The sequence below is a fragment of the Sturnus vulgaris genome, chromosome 1 (assembly GCF_052056855.1).
Source record: "Sturnus vulgaris isolate bStuVul1 chromosome 1, bStuVul1.hap1, whole genome shotgun sequence".
Taxonomy (NCBI): Eukaryota; Metazoa; Chordata; class Aves; order Passeriformes; family Sturnidae; genus Sturnus; species Sturnus vulgaris.
Genome location: NC_142243.1, coordinates 152,337,003 through 152,351,923, shown reverse-complemented (window position 1 = coordinate 152,351,923; position 14,921 = coordinate 152,337,003). Strand labels below are relative to the sequence as shown.

General features: G+C 41.2%; 1 protein-coding gene across 2 annotated transcripts in view; it reads left to right on the top strand.

Annotated features, from left to right (window-relative positions):
- Nucleotides 1-14,921, top strand: part of AGO2 (argonaute RISC catalytic component 2) — a 55,908-nt gene that overhangs the window by 8,389 nt on the left and 32,598 nt on the right. For both annotated transcript variants that reach the window (XM_014891739.2, XM_014891737.2), the window contains exons 2-3: nucleotides 8,397-8,592; nucleotides 12,307-12,427. In XM_014891739.2, the coding sequence (XP_014747225.1) occupies nucleotides 8,397-8,592; nucleotides 12,307-12,427 (317 nt within the window). The remainder of the gene's footprint in view (nucleotides 1-8,396; nucleotides 8,593-12,306; nucleotides 12,428-14,921) is intronic.

The window sequence follows — 14,921 nt, the reverse complement described above, 5'->3', positions numbered from 1 at the left end:
TGTCTCATGTTCACACCAAGTAGTGATGGAAACTTCAGTCTGTATGTTATATTTTTTGGGAGGGTCAATCCTGATGTATAAAGAAGTCATGCTTTACCAGCCTTGTAGTGACTCAGAACGAAAACAAGTAAACATAGTGAGGGGAGGGTTAGGCTGTTTCCTACACACCTCTGCAGTGCCAAGTGTCAAGCAGTACAGAAGGAGGGGGAGCCATATTTCTTTCCTAACCTGAATGCAAACAAGGGGTAAGGGAAGCATAATGGGGGATGGTGAATATGGAATTTCTGGTCTTACCTTCTTTAGAGGAGAAGCAGCCTGAAGGGAGCAATAGGTGCTAGTAGGTGGGTTGGGGTTTTTTTGTTCCCTCTTAAAAGATGTGTTTATTCACTTTGGGTCTTTTGAAATGGCAAAGAACAGAGATTGTATTGAATGGAGATGTTGCTCTTTATGAATGCAGAAAATGCCATCATATTCTGTGTTTCAAATTGTTAGGAAAGACATCTGGAATTAGTTCAGCATCATTTTCTAAGGCATGGAAAAGGGAATGAATCATGATGGTCAAATGTGATATATAGCACTAAGGATGTTCTCCATTTCCCCTTTCACTGAGTAGAAGTTTGTCTGAAGATTGAGTTATTTTGTACTTTGAATTCACATTTAACTTCAAACTGGGCTGCTGACTTGTGGGTAAGCTGTAAGCATCCCTCCATTGTTTGGATGAGGCTCGCTATTTGGATGACTTAATTCAAACTGCAGCTCGTAATTAAAAGCATTTCTCTGTGGCCCTTAAGAAGGATTGTGGTAGGACTTGGTAAAATTCCACGTGCAGGGATTGGTTAAGGTACCTTGTCTGTGATCAGTGAGGGTGGAAGTTCTGCACTTTAGATGCTCTGGTGGTGCTCTGCCCACTGCTCACCCCACTTGTAGGTGGTGAGAAGCAGCTTGTTGGTATTCAAAAATTTGGAGGCTGACTTTGAAGGTCAAGGCTGCAAGGAGAATGTGGGAGGAAAGCAAAGTACTAACACTTGGTGTCTTTTGCTGGTAGACATTGTCCAGAAGCAGCTTGTGGGCTGGAAAGAACCATTCTTAGTTTCTTGCCTGCTGCTTTCTGCTGGAGCCTTGATCTCTTCCTCTTCAGTTCTTTTTTTTCTTACACATTCTTCTTTGAAATGTGGTCCTGACTTAAAAGCAAGCTGGCTTGATGTCTTGCTTCTCCCTTTGCTCTGTGACTGCAGCTCACACTGTTGGTGTCTGGGTGTGATTCTGGTCTCAGTGGATCACATCACTTCTGGCACTGTGAAAAGATGGTGTCTGTGTCTTACAGAGGTCAAAAAGGGTAACCAAGGGACCTGCAGATCTGTAACTGATTCTTTATTCCAGACAAAATCATCATAGAATGGGTTGGGCTAGACCTCTAAAGATCATCCTGTCCAACTTGCCTGCCATGGGCAGGGACATCTTTCAGTAGGTAAAAGGGTTGACGTGAAAGTTAATCTTGCTTGAATTCTTTCACAGGAAGTGACAATTACTCAATAAAATGATGTCTGGAGTAGTCTACTGAACATAATGAGATTACAGTTATGAAGGCAGTGCTGTTTATCTAATGCTTTTACTCTTTGTTAAGATATTTAGTTTCATACTACAGCACTAAGAAACTGGAAGCAAATCTGGCAGAGTAGCATCAAATATCTTAGTAGTCATGCAAGGGCTTTAAATTATGGCCAAATATGAGGACAGCTCCTTCATTTGTGCTCATCAGTATTAGGCCAGGCCTTTTTCTTGTAGCCTACTTTGGCACATACAATGTACTGTGGTTAGAAAGTGTGGTAGCTGCTCACTGAGAGGCCAGAAGAACCTTTACTGAGGGGTTTAGACAAAAATGATAACTGAAAATCTGATTACATCATCTCCTCTTCTGTCCTTGTGGTTTGCTGAGTTCTTGGAGATTAATAGATAAATCTGTAACAATTTTTTGTTGTGCATTATCTCATCAAGAATATTATAGCTTGACTGAAGAGCTTCTGGTTTCCATGCTGTAAAACATCCTTAATGAGCAGCAGACAGACTTACAGGTCCCATAAAGATTCCTGTGCCCCCAAAATATCAAGGGACTATGAGCTGCAGCTTTGGGTTTCCCTTATCTCACAGAAAACACTGCCAGCCTCTCTCCTATCGTTCCCTAACGGTCCTTAACAGAAAGTCAGAAGTTAAACTTCTTTATAGAACCCAGACTGTCAGAAAACTTGGAGACAACTCGAAGTTTTTCTTTAGTTGAGTCCTAAAAAGAAAAGGCTGAACTCTCTGTACTTTTTTCTTGCTCTGACTATATATCTGTAACTGTAATACATAAAAACTGTGCAGATTCTGTCAAGGATCTGTACTGGGTGTTTTCCACATCCTTTCTGAATTCCCTCTGCTACTGGCACTTGAATAACTATTTGTGGAAGTCCTGTTTCCCCTGGTGTGGGGTGTCCCCTTTCCAGCTCTCCCTTTCTGCCACTTCAAAGATCACTTCCAGAAGGGGACATGACCCTTTTGCAAGCCCTGTGACAGGGGAAGGAGCAGGTGGCACACCAGGAGAGGTGAAGGGAATCAGATGTGTTCTGCCTTAGGAGGAAGGGGGGAAAGGATCATCATCCACCTTCTCCAGCGGGCTAAGGGGAACCTTTGGGACAGATGGAGCCAGACTTGTGGCAAGTGCACCAGAACAGGGCAAAAGCTGGAGCACAGGAAACTCCAGTTGAGTAGAAGGCAAGTTTATTTTAAGATGAGGGTGGAACAGATTGTAAGAGGTGTTGTGGGAACTCTGTTCTTTAAGATATTCAGAACTTGACAAGTCAGCCTGGTCGCTTCCCACCTATGTTGCTCTGTGTTCATGATCCTCTGCAGCAGCTGCTGGAGGCTGTTCCTTTGCCAGTCTCGGTTCTTTTTAACTTGGTCATGATGAACACATTTGGCATTTTATTTTTTTCTTGCAGTTCTAGAGGCAAAATAGCTGCTTAGAGGTTGAGACAAGTTACTAAATCCCCTTTTTTTTTTTGCCCAAGGAGCAATGCATCCTCTCTGGATCTGTGTCATGGCATCAGTGACTGACCTGGAGGCAGCAGTGAATGTGCACTGTAGTTGTACCTAAAACTTTAGTGATGATCTGGAAGAACAGTGCCATTATCTGGTATTGGAAAACCTTAACCCATAGTGATGCTTTCATGTAAGACTTCCTTCACCTTAGTTTCATTTAGAGATTATATATCTCTAAATCTAATATCTCTATATTATATATAGAGATTAAATATTTTTAGAAAAATGGCTTTCCCTTGACAAACGCAGACTACATGAGCCTAATGCTAAAACCTACTGAGAGTTGTGAAAACATCACCTGATTATTAAATATGAGTTAGTACTTGCCACACAAGGAAACTTATTGATATAATTGCACTGGTGTAATTATGCTCAGACGATTTCCTGTGTCAACAAGCCCTTCCATGCAACTCGTTTGGCCCCTTCTTATTTAGTAACTCATTAGGCCTCTGCACATTAAAATTGCATAATTCTTTGCTAAAAAATCTCCAATGTGCAAGTTTAATGCTGACTGGCAGCACTTTCAGCATGCTGAGCAGGCCAGCAGTTAAGCTTTAAGAAATAGTGAAGGACAAAAGAAGTGAATGCTCCAAGTCTGTAAAATGGTTGTGGAGCACATGGTTCTGAAAAACCATCATTACATAATTGTGGGGATTTTGGAGTAGAAGCTCGTCAAAGTGTGTGGCTCATTCACACCTTTTATAGACTAGGAGTGTCTTGGCCTGCTCACTCCCTGAGTCACTTTTATCTCTGATTTTGATCCTCAGTAATGTGCAGGAATAAGAGCAGGCAGCCTTCTGTTTGCAATAGTTTTCAATTTGCAAAAATTCTTTTTACTAACACAGGATTTCTGTGATTATCCAGATTTCCTCTACCTCCACCTTCCCCCCTGTCTTTTGACAGAATAATTTTGCTTGATGGCTAATTTTTATTCCATAGAACTGCTGCAAGACTGCTATTTTTCTGGTATCTGTCGTTTCCAGTTTTTTATTTTTTTTGGTAGAAATTGCTGCTTTTAAGATTGATAACTATGAACATTTAGTTTATGTAAATGGGATGAATTATAATAGGAAGTCTGGTTTCTTTCCTGATAAAAGTAAGCCTAAAGACAGCATACGGGCACCTCATTATTCCACACCCAGCTCACCCTAATTCACACCTTGAAAATGGGGCTCTTCATGGTCTCAATCATCATATCAAGGCTGAAATGTTCTCATTATTCATTTTATCATCTGGTAAATGAATGAGGAGCTTCCAATACTTATCACATGGATGCTCCAGTTTATTAGTCTTTCATCTTTTTTCTAATCCCTTCTTTCCTTGACAGCACTTTAAAAGTAAAATCCAGGAATGCATGTAGATTTTCCAGCACTTTGAAATACTGTCTCCAGAAGCAGCATCTGTGTTCCTGAAGGTGTCTCTGCATGAGTTTTGGCGGGTTTCCTTGGGCAGGGCATCACTTCCAGCTCAGATGTCCAGTGCTGTCCTCTGTACCACACCTCACCAGGCTGCAAAAGCTTCCTAGTAGGAACCCTGGCACTAAGGAAAATATTCCCGTGTTGATACAGCTCTGTCGCATTTAAAAAGTGAGTGAGTGATGAGAATTCTGCAGGAGTGTTTGAATAGGGAGATGAGACAGCTGAATCACTTTGAATGCAGGAGTTGTGCCTCCTGAAGGCTTCTGTCATGTTTTGAGAGGAGGTCAAGCCTTATTTGTTCTGTCAGCACCAAATTCAGTATTTTGTGATTCTACCCTTCACAGCTGCTTGCTGTTAAAACTTCTACACAAGACAGTTTGATTTTGATTTCTTGATTTGAGGCATTAGTCCAAAAAGTGAATTCAGCTCAGTGGTTGCAATATTTAGTTTTTCTCCTTTGGAGTTCAGTTCCCACCCCTCGGTGCTGTAGTTGACACATACGTGTCTGCTTTAGGCGGCAGAAATGTAGGCTGAGTGCTTATCGGGTCACTGCTGCTGTTTAATAAACAGTACTTATCTCCTTGAAGCAACACCCTGCCCTAAATAAGTTTTGCCTTGGGAGTTAAGCCAGAAATAGTCCCGTCCCACCGCCCCCCCCTTTTTTTTTTCTTTAATTGGATTGTAAAACCCAAATAATTGAAAAAACTGTTTAAGATGAAAATTGAAGATGGCAGTGGTCCTGCTTTCTGGGCAGCTTGGTGCTTTTTTATCTCTGTGAGTCATGCAGGTTATAAAACTGTGTTCACATCTTTCTCCAGGAGTCTGTGCTTCTCTCAGCATTTCACTTTATTCTCAAAAATGGGGCTAAACCCTCACTTTTAGTCACTGTTTGCCAATAAAACTCCAGTGGAGGAATGCAGTGATGTTGAGCAACATGTGTTCATGTTGATCCCTGAACACTTAGAGCTTTGTTACACCCCTGTGAAGCACTGAACAATCCCATTTTAAAACAGAGGGAGGATGTATTGCTTACAGGATTACTTAATTTGGCAGCATAAATAGCTTGTGAGGATGTGTGCCCCCTTCCATCATGCTTCTCTTTGTACTTCCAATTTTTAAGTTTAATTATTTTATCATTTTGAAAATTAGTCCTGATGTACCAAATATGGCACAGAAGAGGAAGGGCAGTGGAATTAGATGTGGCAGTAGGTACAAAAATGTTAGAAGGCATAAAAATCATGGAGAAGGGAAATCAATATATTGATAACAGTTGGCCAGGTAATAGTGGTAAGGCAATGTGGAGTGCAGAGTGTGGATAACAAGATATGGAACTGTTAAAATACAGGAGCCTGGACAGAAAATTAAAATATTTCATAATGGATGATGTTATGGGAATAATGGAAATACACAAAAATCACAGAATAATGACTAGGACATAATTTTCAAATGGGAACGTTCTGTTATGGAAATATGGAAATAAAAATGTGTGCAGTGATGAGCTATAAAGGGTTCAGCAGCAGAGTGACTGAAAAGTTATGTGGGAGACAGATTATTTAAAATTTTTTTTGGGGGGGTGGAAGTGATGGCAAACAGGATTCTGGAGGAGTAGAGGTGGCTGCTTTGTGCACATCCTCTTGATCAGATTTGGAGGTGGATTGCAGAAACCTTTGGTGTACTGCAAGTACAAATATTTGTGGGAGTATTTTTTCTATTACTTCCCAGCTGTAGTGATAATGCTATTAATAACTTTGTTGGGTGTCCTATCCACAGCAAAGGATTCTTTCCACTGAAAACACAGATTCAGTGTGAATTTGTCCCACCAAATGGGGATATGGTGACTGCAAGGCAACCTGAGTGAGTTAATCACCATCAGAAAAACGTGAAGTCAACAGAGAGCCTGGAAATGTTGGGAAGAGATGAAAGTTGGTGTCTTAGAATTCAGGATGTGTAGGAATTTAGAAAAAATAAAGAGCCAAAGGTTGAACAGAATCAGTGAGCTGGGTGCTCTGCCTTGCCTTGAGGGATGGAGGGGGGTAAGGTCAGATGCAGATGGGCTGCTCGTGGGTTACAGTAACAGCTGATATTTGGCTCCATTTTTCAGGGCAGCTGTTGACACTGCAAAAGCAATGTGGAAATGAGAATTGCTATTTGCCATTGGAGGCAAAACTGAAGTACTGAAGCATGAAGTTTTAGGTTGTGGAAATGCAGATCTTCAGCAAGAAGTGACTTTAATGCATTGATTGAGTTAGTGTTGAAGAACACAGTCTTTAATGGCAGTGGTTATAAAAGGGAGGGGAAAGAAGGAAATTTAATTTCAGTAGCCTGAATTAAAAGGGTGGATGCCTTAGAATATATTTGGGAGACAAGACCAGAAACAAGATTTTCAAAAAATAATGACAGCAAAACCCTCTATCATTTCCCCAGTGTCAAATCTGATTAAGTATTTGATGCATGGGGAAATTGGTGCTGACTGTTAGTAGGGTGGTAAAAATAAGGAGATACTCATGAGTGGGAAACTGGCCATGGGAAGTGTTGAGGGGTAAAGTGTAAATCTGTGCTAATAATGTTGGGAATGGTCTTATTTCACTAGCAAACACTGCATAATGGTAGGAATCAGTATGTGAAATTTCATCATTTCAAGAGGTATAGGAAGGATTGTCAAGAAAAGGAGAATCTGAGCATCATTCAGAAAGCAGCAGGTTAATAGGTACAGATTACAAAAGTAGCTATAGTAAAAACAATATAGCTGGGAGTTAATAGGGACCTGGGAGATGATCATAAACAACTGAAATGGGTGCACATGCCCCGAGTGGTCACTGGATGGCCTTCACAAGGCAGTGGTGCAGCAGGCAAAACCAGTTTAGGGCTCATTCATCTGCCTTTTCCAGTTAGCAGATGGAGGCAACAGAGTGGTTATCACTTAGACTTCTCCAGGAAAAAGAAAACTAATAAATAAAAACGGAAGGATGTTTTCTGAGCATTAGAGCGTCACAGTTCTGGAAGAGCTTTCCAGTAGAGAAAGCCAGGGTGGAAAAGTGGTGACTGGTTTGTTAATGAAGGGATGTGAATTGTTTCTGGTGCTAGCAGAGAACTGAATTTGATAATCTTAGGAAACCACACCTGGATTCTTACATAAGTAATGAGAAACCTCCTGGCTTATTTCACACGTGAAGATATTGCTGCAAGTTGTTTTTGCTCCAGAGCACAGAACACCTGAGCACTGAGGCTGCAGGAGTTTTGAATACTCGAGTTGGTACCTTACACACTTCTCTGTGAATTTTTAATGGAGTTTCCTGGATTGAAACAGCAGCAAGCAGCCATTGTGCTTCTGCTTCATGTTGTCTGAGCAACAGCTGATGTTTGAGCTCAAGAATTGAGCACAGCAGCAGCAGAGTATTTGCTCTCTTTTCTGTGTGAAGGAAGCAGTAGGTTACAGTTTAGTTCTAATACAGAATTTTGCAGAGCTGCAGCATGGAGGAAAGTGGTGGAAAGTCCATTTTATAGGTGTTTGCTCAAATAAATTTGGTTAGATGGGTTTTAAAATGAAGATTCTTCCTTGAAAGGAAGATCTTGGTTCTTGCTTTCCTTCTTGGTCTGTGAAATTCCCACCCAGCTGACTTGTGGTATAGGCAAATGCAACTGATTTTAAGATTTTTTTTCAGTAATTTGGGCTAGGAAATAAAACGAATTGTGAATTAGCCTGAGAAAGAAAGAAAGAGAAAAAAGGATTCATGGTCTCTTGAAAGCAGGATTTGAGATTTTTTTTTGTCATTTTTTAGGTTGTTTAGAAAGAGTAATGGTTTAAATGTGCTGGGCTTCACTGGTCCAATAGCCTGTAAATTTGCTGAAATGTCAATTTGAGACAGCTGATGGCTAAGTGGTGCTTTCTCTCTTTTGCAGTGCTCACACCTCCTCCCCCATTGCCACCACCAATACAGGGATATGCCTTCAAACCTCCTCCTCGACCGGATTTTGGCACTTCTGGGAGAACAATCAAACTGCAGGCCAACTTCTTTGAAATGGACATTCCTAAAATAGATATCTACCATTATGAATTGGATATAAAGCCAGAGAAATGTCCTAGAAGAGTTAACAGGTAACACTGTGCTTTGCCTTTCTTCAGTTTATTTGCAGTCTTGTTTTTCTTTGAAAAAGCTGGAGCCATGTGCCCTCACTGATGTCTGGAAAGATGTGTGGCTTTAATCAGTGATTGTACTGATCACTTCCATTACCAGCATATGCATATTGCTTTATTTTTTTTTCCCTCCAAGTCTTGGATTGATTTTGTCAGAATCTTAAGATGCTGCTGATTGAAACCACTGGTGGCAGATGGATAAGCTGTATTAGCTCTATTGAAGCTGGGTCGGTATAAGTCAACTTGATAAAAATGATTTATTATTACCTGGTTAAAGATTAGAGTGTAATTGGCTGAAAGCCTTCAGGGAGCTGGGGTTACCAGCTTGTTTTCTCACCTTTCCCTACTCACAAGAGGAGGCAAAACCCGTTTGTTTGTGAGAGAGGATTATGGAGTTATTGAAGCAGGTAATAAATTATCCTTCATCAGTAGATTCTATATAAGGGAAAACTATGCTCCTGACACAGATAGCAAGGTGAAAACACGGAGCAGCTGTCCAGGGAAGGAAGCAGACAGGTCTTACATTTGGCATCTGTGCCCTGTTAGAGTGTGCAACTTCATTGACTTGAAAAAGGAGCAGTGTTGCCAGAAGTGAAACTTGAGAATGAGACTTGGCACCAACTGGAAACCACAAGACAAGTGTCATAATCATAACTACACCTTGACTGTAGACAATTGGAATGGCCTGTTTATACACTCAAGAGCAAAGCCTTTCCTTGTTAAAAAGGTCACATGGGTGGAATATGCAGTCATGAAAATAAACAGTGTGGAGTCAAAAATGCCACCCAAAAGCCACAGTTTTCCTAATGTGAATTAATAAACCTGAGGGCATGCTCTATTGTTACACTGAGGAGTTGGTAATGATAGTGTTTTCACAAAGCACCATCACTGTGCTCTGTTGCCCTGTTTTTTTTTTTTTTCTTTCTGTGGTGATCTATTACAAGTTAATTTCTCAGCTAGTCAATAGTTGAGGTTAATTTTAAAAGCAAACACCGTTGTTAAATGTATGAAGCTGAACTCTGCTGATTTCACTGAGATGCTCTTCCTGCATTGAAGCACTGCAAAACACTTGGAACAGTCACTTTTTTCATAAAGGGAGTTGTGAGAGCTTTGCTTTCTTTAATTGCTATCCCTGCCACTCCTCCAGCTCTGCCAGCTGCTGCTGGCTGATCCACATTGCCTCTGCAGCTCCTCTGGGAGCCAAATTCTGCACAGCTTGTGTGTGTTTTCTGTGTGAGCATCTCCCTTACAGTCCAGTGTGGGGATGCTTGTCACAAAACCTAAAGCAATTTTTCTCACTGGAAAGGCAGATTCTATTCAGTAGCAAGTTCTTTCTCCAGTGCCAGCTAATGACCTGCTCTGCTGGGTCAGGGTAGTCACTCCTCTTTTGTGGTAATGGGAGCAGATACAGATTCCACACAGATGAAATGCCTTTTGCAATAAGCAGAGAGGCCATAGATGCACTCAGCACTGGATGTTTCTCAGTGCAGTGTGGTAAGAATACAATTTGGATTCACATACTGATGTGTATTTTATTTCTTTTGAGTGCTTACTGCTCTATTCTGTTGATATACCTGTACTCACCTGGGTTTTTGTGAGCTGTGACCTTTTGGTCCTACGTCTATACCTGTATTTCTGTGTGTGCAGAATAGATACATACATACATATATATACACAGTGTTATGCAGGATGCATATGTAATCCAATTCTGAATGATGTTTTTTTCCTGCTGGCTTACAGGTTTCTAGTATTTTGGTTATATAATTCACATGTATATAGTAAGTAGCTTTTATTGTTGCTTTATGTGATACAACCTGTAGGAAGGAGAGAGGGAGATTTTATTTTTTGCTCTATTCCCTCATCTGTGTCAGTTTTGTTCTTCAGTTTTACTCCAGCTTGTTCTGTGACCCTGCAGACCCCACTACAGGGTGTATCCACTACATGCAAGTTCCACACTGAGACATGAGCTCTGGAGCAGGACTGGAAAACACACAGCTGGGACAATGTTCCTGAATTAATACAGTCTGGCTACACTTCTGTACCTGTGGCAGAAAGGTCAGATCTGTTTGGACAGGCAGAGTGGGCAGTGTGAGTTTGGCTCTGCACTGTGGGTGCTCCCTCAGTTTAATTTTTGAGGATTTGTGCAAGGTGAACTCTGCCTGCAGTTGCCAGCCCAGGGTTCTTGGTAAGCTTGCATGATGAGCTTGCTAGAACAGTCGTCCCAAAGGGCTGAAGTTAGTGAAGTGGTAAATAACTCTACTTTTAACTCTGCATGGAGAAAATAACTTATATTTCATTAAAATATCTCCACCCACAGCTGAGAAGCACCACTGCTAATTGTGGATGTGTTTTGAAGCTTGAAAACATTAAGTGGAAGTGTTCATTTTTCATATTAAGCAGTTTACAATCGGAACAACTTGCTCAGGAAGAGAGTGGGGTTTCCATGCTCGATCTTAAGGTTGAAAAACACCTCCTTCCTCCCGCCCTCACTGTGACGTGTGTGCTCAGCCAGGCCCTGCAGACCTGAGGCAGATATTACTGGGTCAGGTTTGATTCATGCTTTGCAGGAGATCAGACTTGCTTTCAGTGGCCACATCTTATTTTAAGATAAACCCTGGGACACAGCAAAGAAATTGCCAATTAAAACAGTCTTAATTATTTTCTTGAATGAGTTCAGTTTCCTCTCAGATTTTTCAGCACTGTAATACCTGCCTGAATGCTGGGTTAATTACCTTGCCAAGTCAGGGTGCATGAACAGTCTCCTGCAGCATCTGTGAGCAGTGGTTTCCTTTCTGTGTCGTTTTAACCTCTTAATGTCCTTTTGCCCCTGACTGTGTGCTAAGATTGCAGCTTGCTGATGGATTTTGGGTATTACTGGTAGACTGAAGGATGTCTCTCTGGGACATTGGGACCAAAAGACCTCTGGCATCACAGAGTGTTACTATTCCAGGTGACCTCTCATTGAGTGCTGAACTGCTTTGGATGACCAGTGTGTAAACACTGGTTTGACAAGAGCTGTGTGAGTGGTTTCCTCATTCATACAAAAATGGAACCTAATTCCAGCTACTCTTTAATGAATGTGTACTTTTAATATTCACAGCTCCAATGAATGCACATACCCAGTTTTTTTGTATGGTTTCCAGTTTTGTTGTGTGTATGAAAAAAAATAAATTTAAAAATTATTTTTCTCAGGAAACTGCAAAACATTTCACTATCATTGTTGGCATAAACTGCTATCCTGACATTGGGGCTGTAAGCTGGGATAACAATATTTTTGAAAGCTTCACAGGCTGCTGAGCTTTTGGTCCAGGGTCCTCTGCAGAAAGGGCTGGAGGACAGGGGAGCTGAAGCCCCAGGATCTACCATGCACCTCTTGTTTTGAGCTTGAGAGGGCACGAGCTTTCACTTCACCACTTCCAGCCGGTCACAGAAGAGGAAGGAAAGTTTAAATCTGAAAAAAACCCTAAAAATAGCAGTTTCAATAAAACAGTTTAGTCTGTGAAAAGGTTGCTTTCAGTTCAGATCAGTCGAACAAATCTTGCCTTTAGTAGACAGGGGTGGACAACCCTTTCATTTACCTAATGCCTCTGATGGTAAATATTAGTGTTAGTACTCGTCTGCTACTTAACATTTAAAGTAAAAAGTTGGATTAACTTCATCTTTTTGCATTTTCAGAGAAATAGTGGAGCATATGGTTCAGCACTTTAAAACCCAGATTTTTGGGGATCGCAAACCAGTGTTTGATGGAAGAAAAAACCTTTATACAGCTATGCCACTTCCCATTGGGAGAGATAAAGTAAGTTTTGAATAGAAAAATTTCTAGAGATTTTAATGTGGTATTTACAGAATATTTCTAAAAACTAATAGAAACTGATTTTCTGTTTCTGATTTTCTGTTTCTGGAATCGATGTCTCTATTGTTGCCACTCTGCTCAGGGTGTACTCTGCCAGGACACAAGTGTGAGCTTGTTGGTATCCCAGTGGTCACTCCCTGTTCTATATCCCTTCATTGCTCCCTCTCTCTCTTCCCACTGGTGTGGTTTCTGCTACTTTAGGGAGCTGGATCAGCCTCAGACAGCAATCTCCAGAGTGGTACTAGGGAGCAAGTGAGAGCACAGTTGAGTGTGGGAGAGAGGAGGGAAAATACTGCTCTGGGCAGCAAGAAGCTGTTGTGTCACCTCACTAATCTCATCAAAGCCCACTTGAAGCTTACTCTCACTATCAGTAGCTGAAAGAAGCTCCTCCATCTCTGCGTTGCCTGTGTTGGAACCTCTCCTCCCTAATCCTTCCTGACTGAGAGCCAAATGAATTTACTCTGCACAGGTTAAGACCTGCAATCTTTGCCCCAGGGCAGCTGCAGAGGACTGAGGTTGTGCTTGCCAGCTCCCGGTGGGGCAGTGACCTCTTTGGGCTCTGGTTGTGGCTGCTCCTGTGCCCATTGACTGCTGGAGTGGAAGGGACTCTGTTGGAACATGCTAACACACAAGCCCTAGAAAATAATTTAGTGTGTGCATCTGTGTTCTAACTCCGGATTGAATTTTCTGTGCCTTTATTTGTTGAGGTGAGTCCCTGAGGGAGGGCACAGTCATTCTTGTTGGTACTGCACTAGTCCCCTTGTGCTGAGGGTGCACAGTTACAGGGGAGGACTGCTCTATCTCCTAGGAGCTGATTACAGCTTAAGTAGACAAAAATAAAACATAAGTGGGGAAGAGAAATGTGGAAACTGGGAACCACTCAGGCCCTCTGAAATTCAGCAGCTATGCAATAGTTCAGGCTGTCATTTGCTGTCTCATATTGGAGGCCTGTGCAGTGCTTGATGTAGTTAATAGTTCTACCTGAATCTCTTAATCTCACATGTGTAATTTTTATTTCCTCCCAATCTAAGGGAATGCCATGCAGTAAAGGTCAGTCTCTACTCTGGTGTTAATTACTTTTCATTAACTGATAAGGTATCATCTGGGAAAATGATAAAGGAATCATTAAGTCTTAGTGGTTTTTTTCCCCCTTTCTTTCTCATAGAATATTCCAGTCTCTGCAGGTTTGACACACAAGACTGCAAAGTATTTGCCAAAGGTGGAAGGATACTTGATGAGAGTCTCTTAGGGGTTTGAGCAACTCTGGATGTATGCAGAGTTTCCTTATAATACTTTACAAATTATGCATGAATGACAATAATACCTTATGACAAGTATGAAGTTCTGCATTTAATAAGTAAAGGTAAATAAAAGTGGTTTATCTATACATGATAAAGAGAGATGAAATTAATCCTCAGATCTAATGAAGCTTTATGAGATGCAAGTTGACCCTCCTTGTTCTGATAACCATTTTGAATGGGACAGAGTTAACAAAATCTTCCTGGCCAGTCTTTTCCTATGTGTGGTTACTCTGTTCATTTGCACAGACACAGAGGAATTGGGGCATCAAGAGCATTTCCTGCTGCCACAGTGTCCCTAGACTTCAGTTTTATACCATGTATATTTTAGTGTATGTGGGCTTTAAAATCCAAAGCATCAGGATTGGAGTCCTGTTTTGTCAGCAGGCACAGCAGGAACATCTCATCCAGGAAATCGTCTCATCCTTTCCCAGTGTTGCCAGAGCAGTCAGCATTTGGAATGGGTGGTCACTGAGGAGAGTGTTTGTGGTGGAGTTTAGCACGAGGTAGTTTCAGGTGATTTCATCTGTGGCTCACATCCAGGCTCACTTTCAATAAACTCCTTTTTTTCCCCCGTTTCTCATGGTTATAGGGCTTTGTCACTTGTTCTGCTCTGCATATATTAACGTTACCCTGGAGGATAGAGCTAATAGAGATAAACCTTTAGCTATTTTAAATGAGACGGGGGGGAAATTTAGCTTAATGAAGGAAATTTTTACATGGTGCTAAATTGGTTTAAGCATGATTTAAACCACTATAAAGCTTGTAGGTATTAGGACTTTCCTCCAGCATAATTAGATTAGGTTTCTTTGGTGGCTTTTTATTTTTTTTTCACTGTTCTGTGCATAACAAATGTAGCAAGTTTACTGCACATCTGATTGCATTTAGGATCATATTGAAAAGATTCATGAACATGCAATGATTAATCTATGTGGAAGATCTTAATTGACTTGCAGTATGCATTGGTAGTGGAAAAACTGATGCTAAACAGAGGGCTGACACCAAATTGCCAAGGTTTTTTTTCCCTCCTTTTGCTCTTTTAAGTTAATTAATGCATTCTGTCCTCATCTCTTGTTGGTAGTGGTTGTTCTGGGCTTGTTTTTTTTTTTTTTTTTGTCCTTGCTGGCAACTCTGCTTCT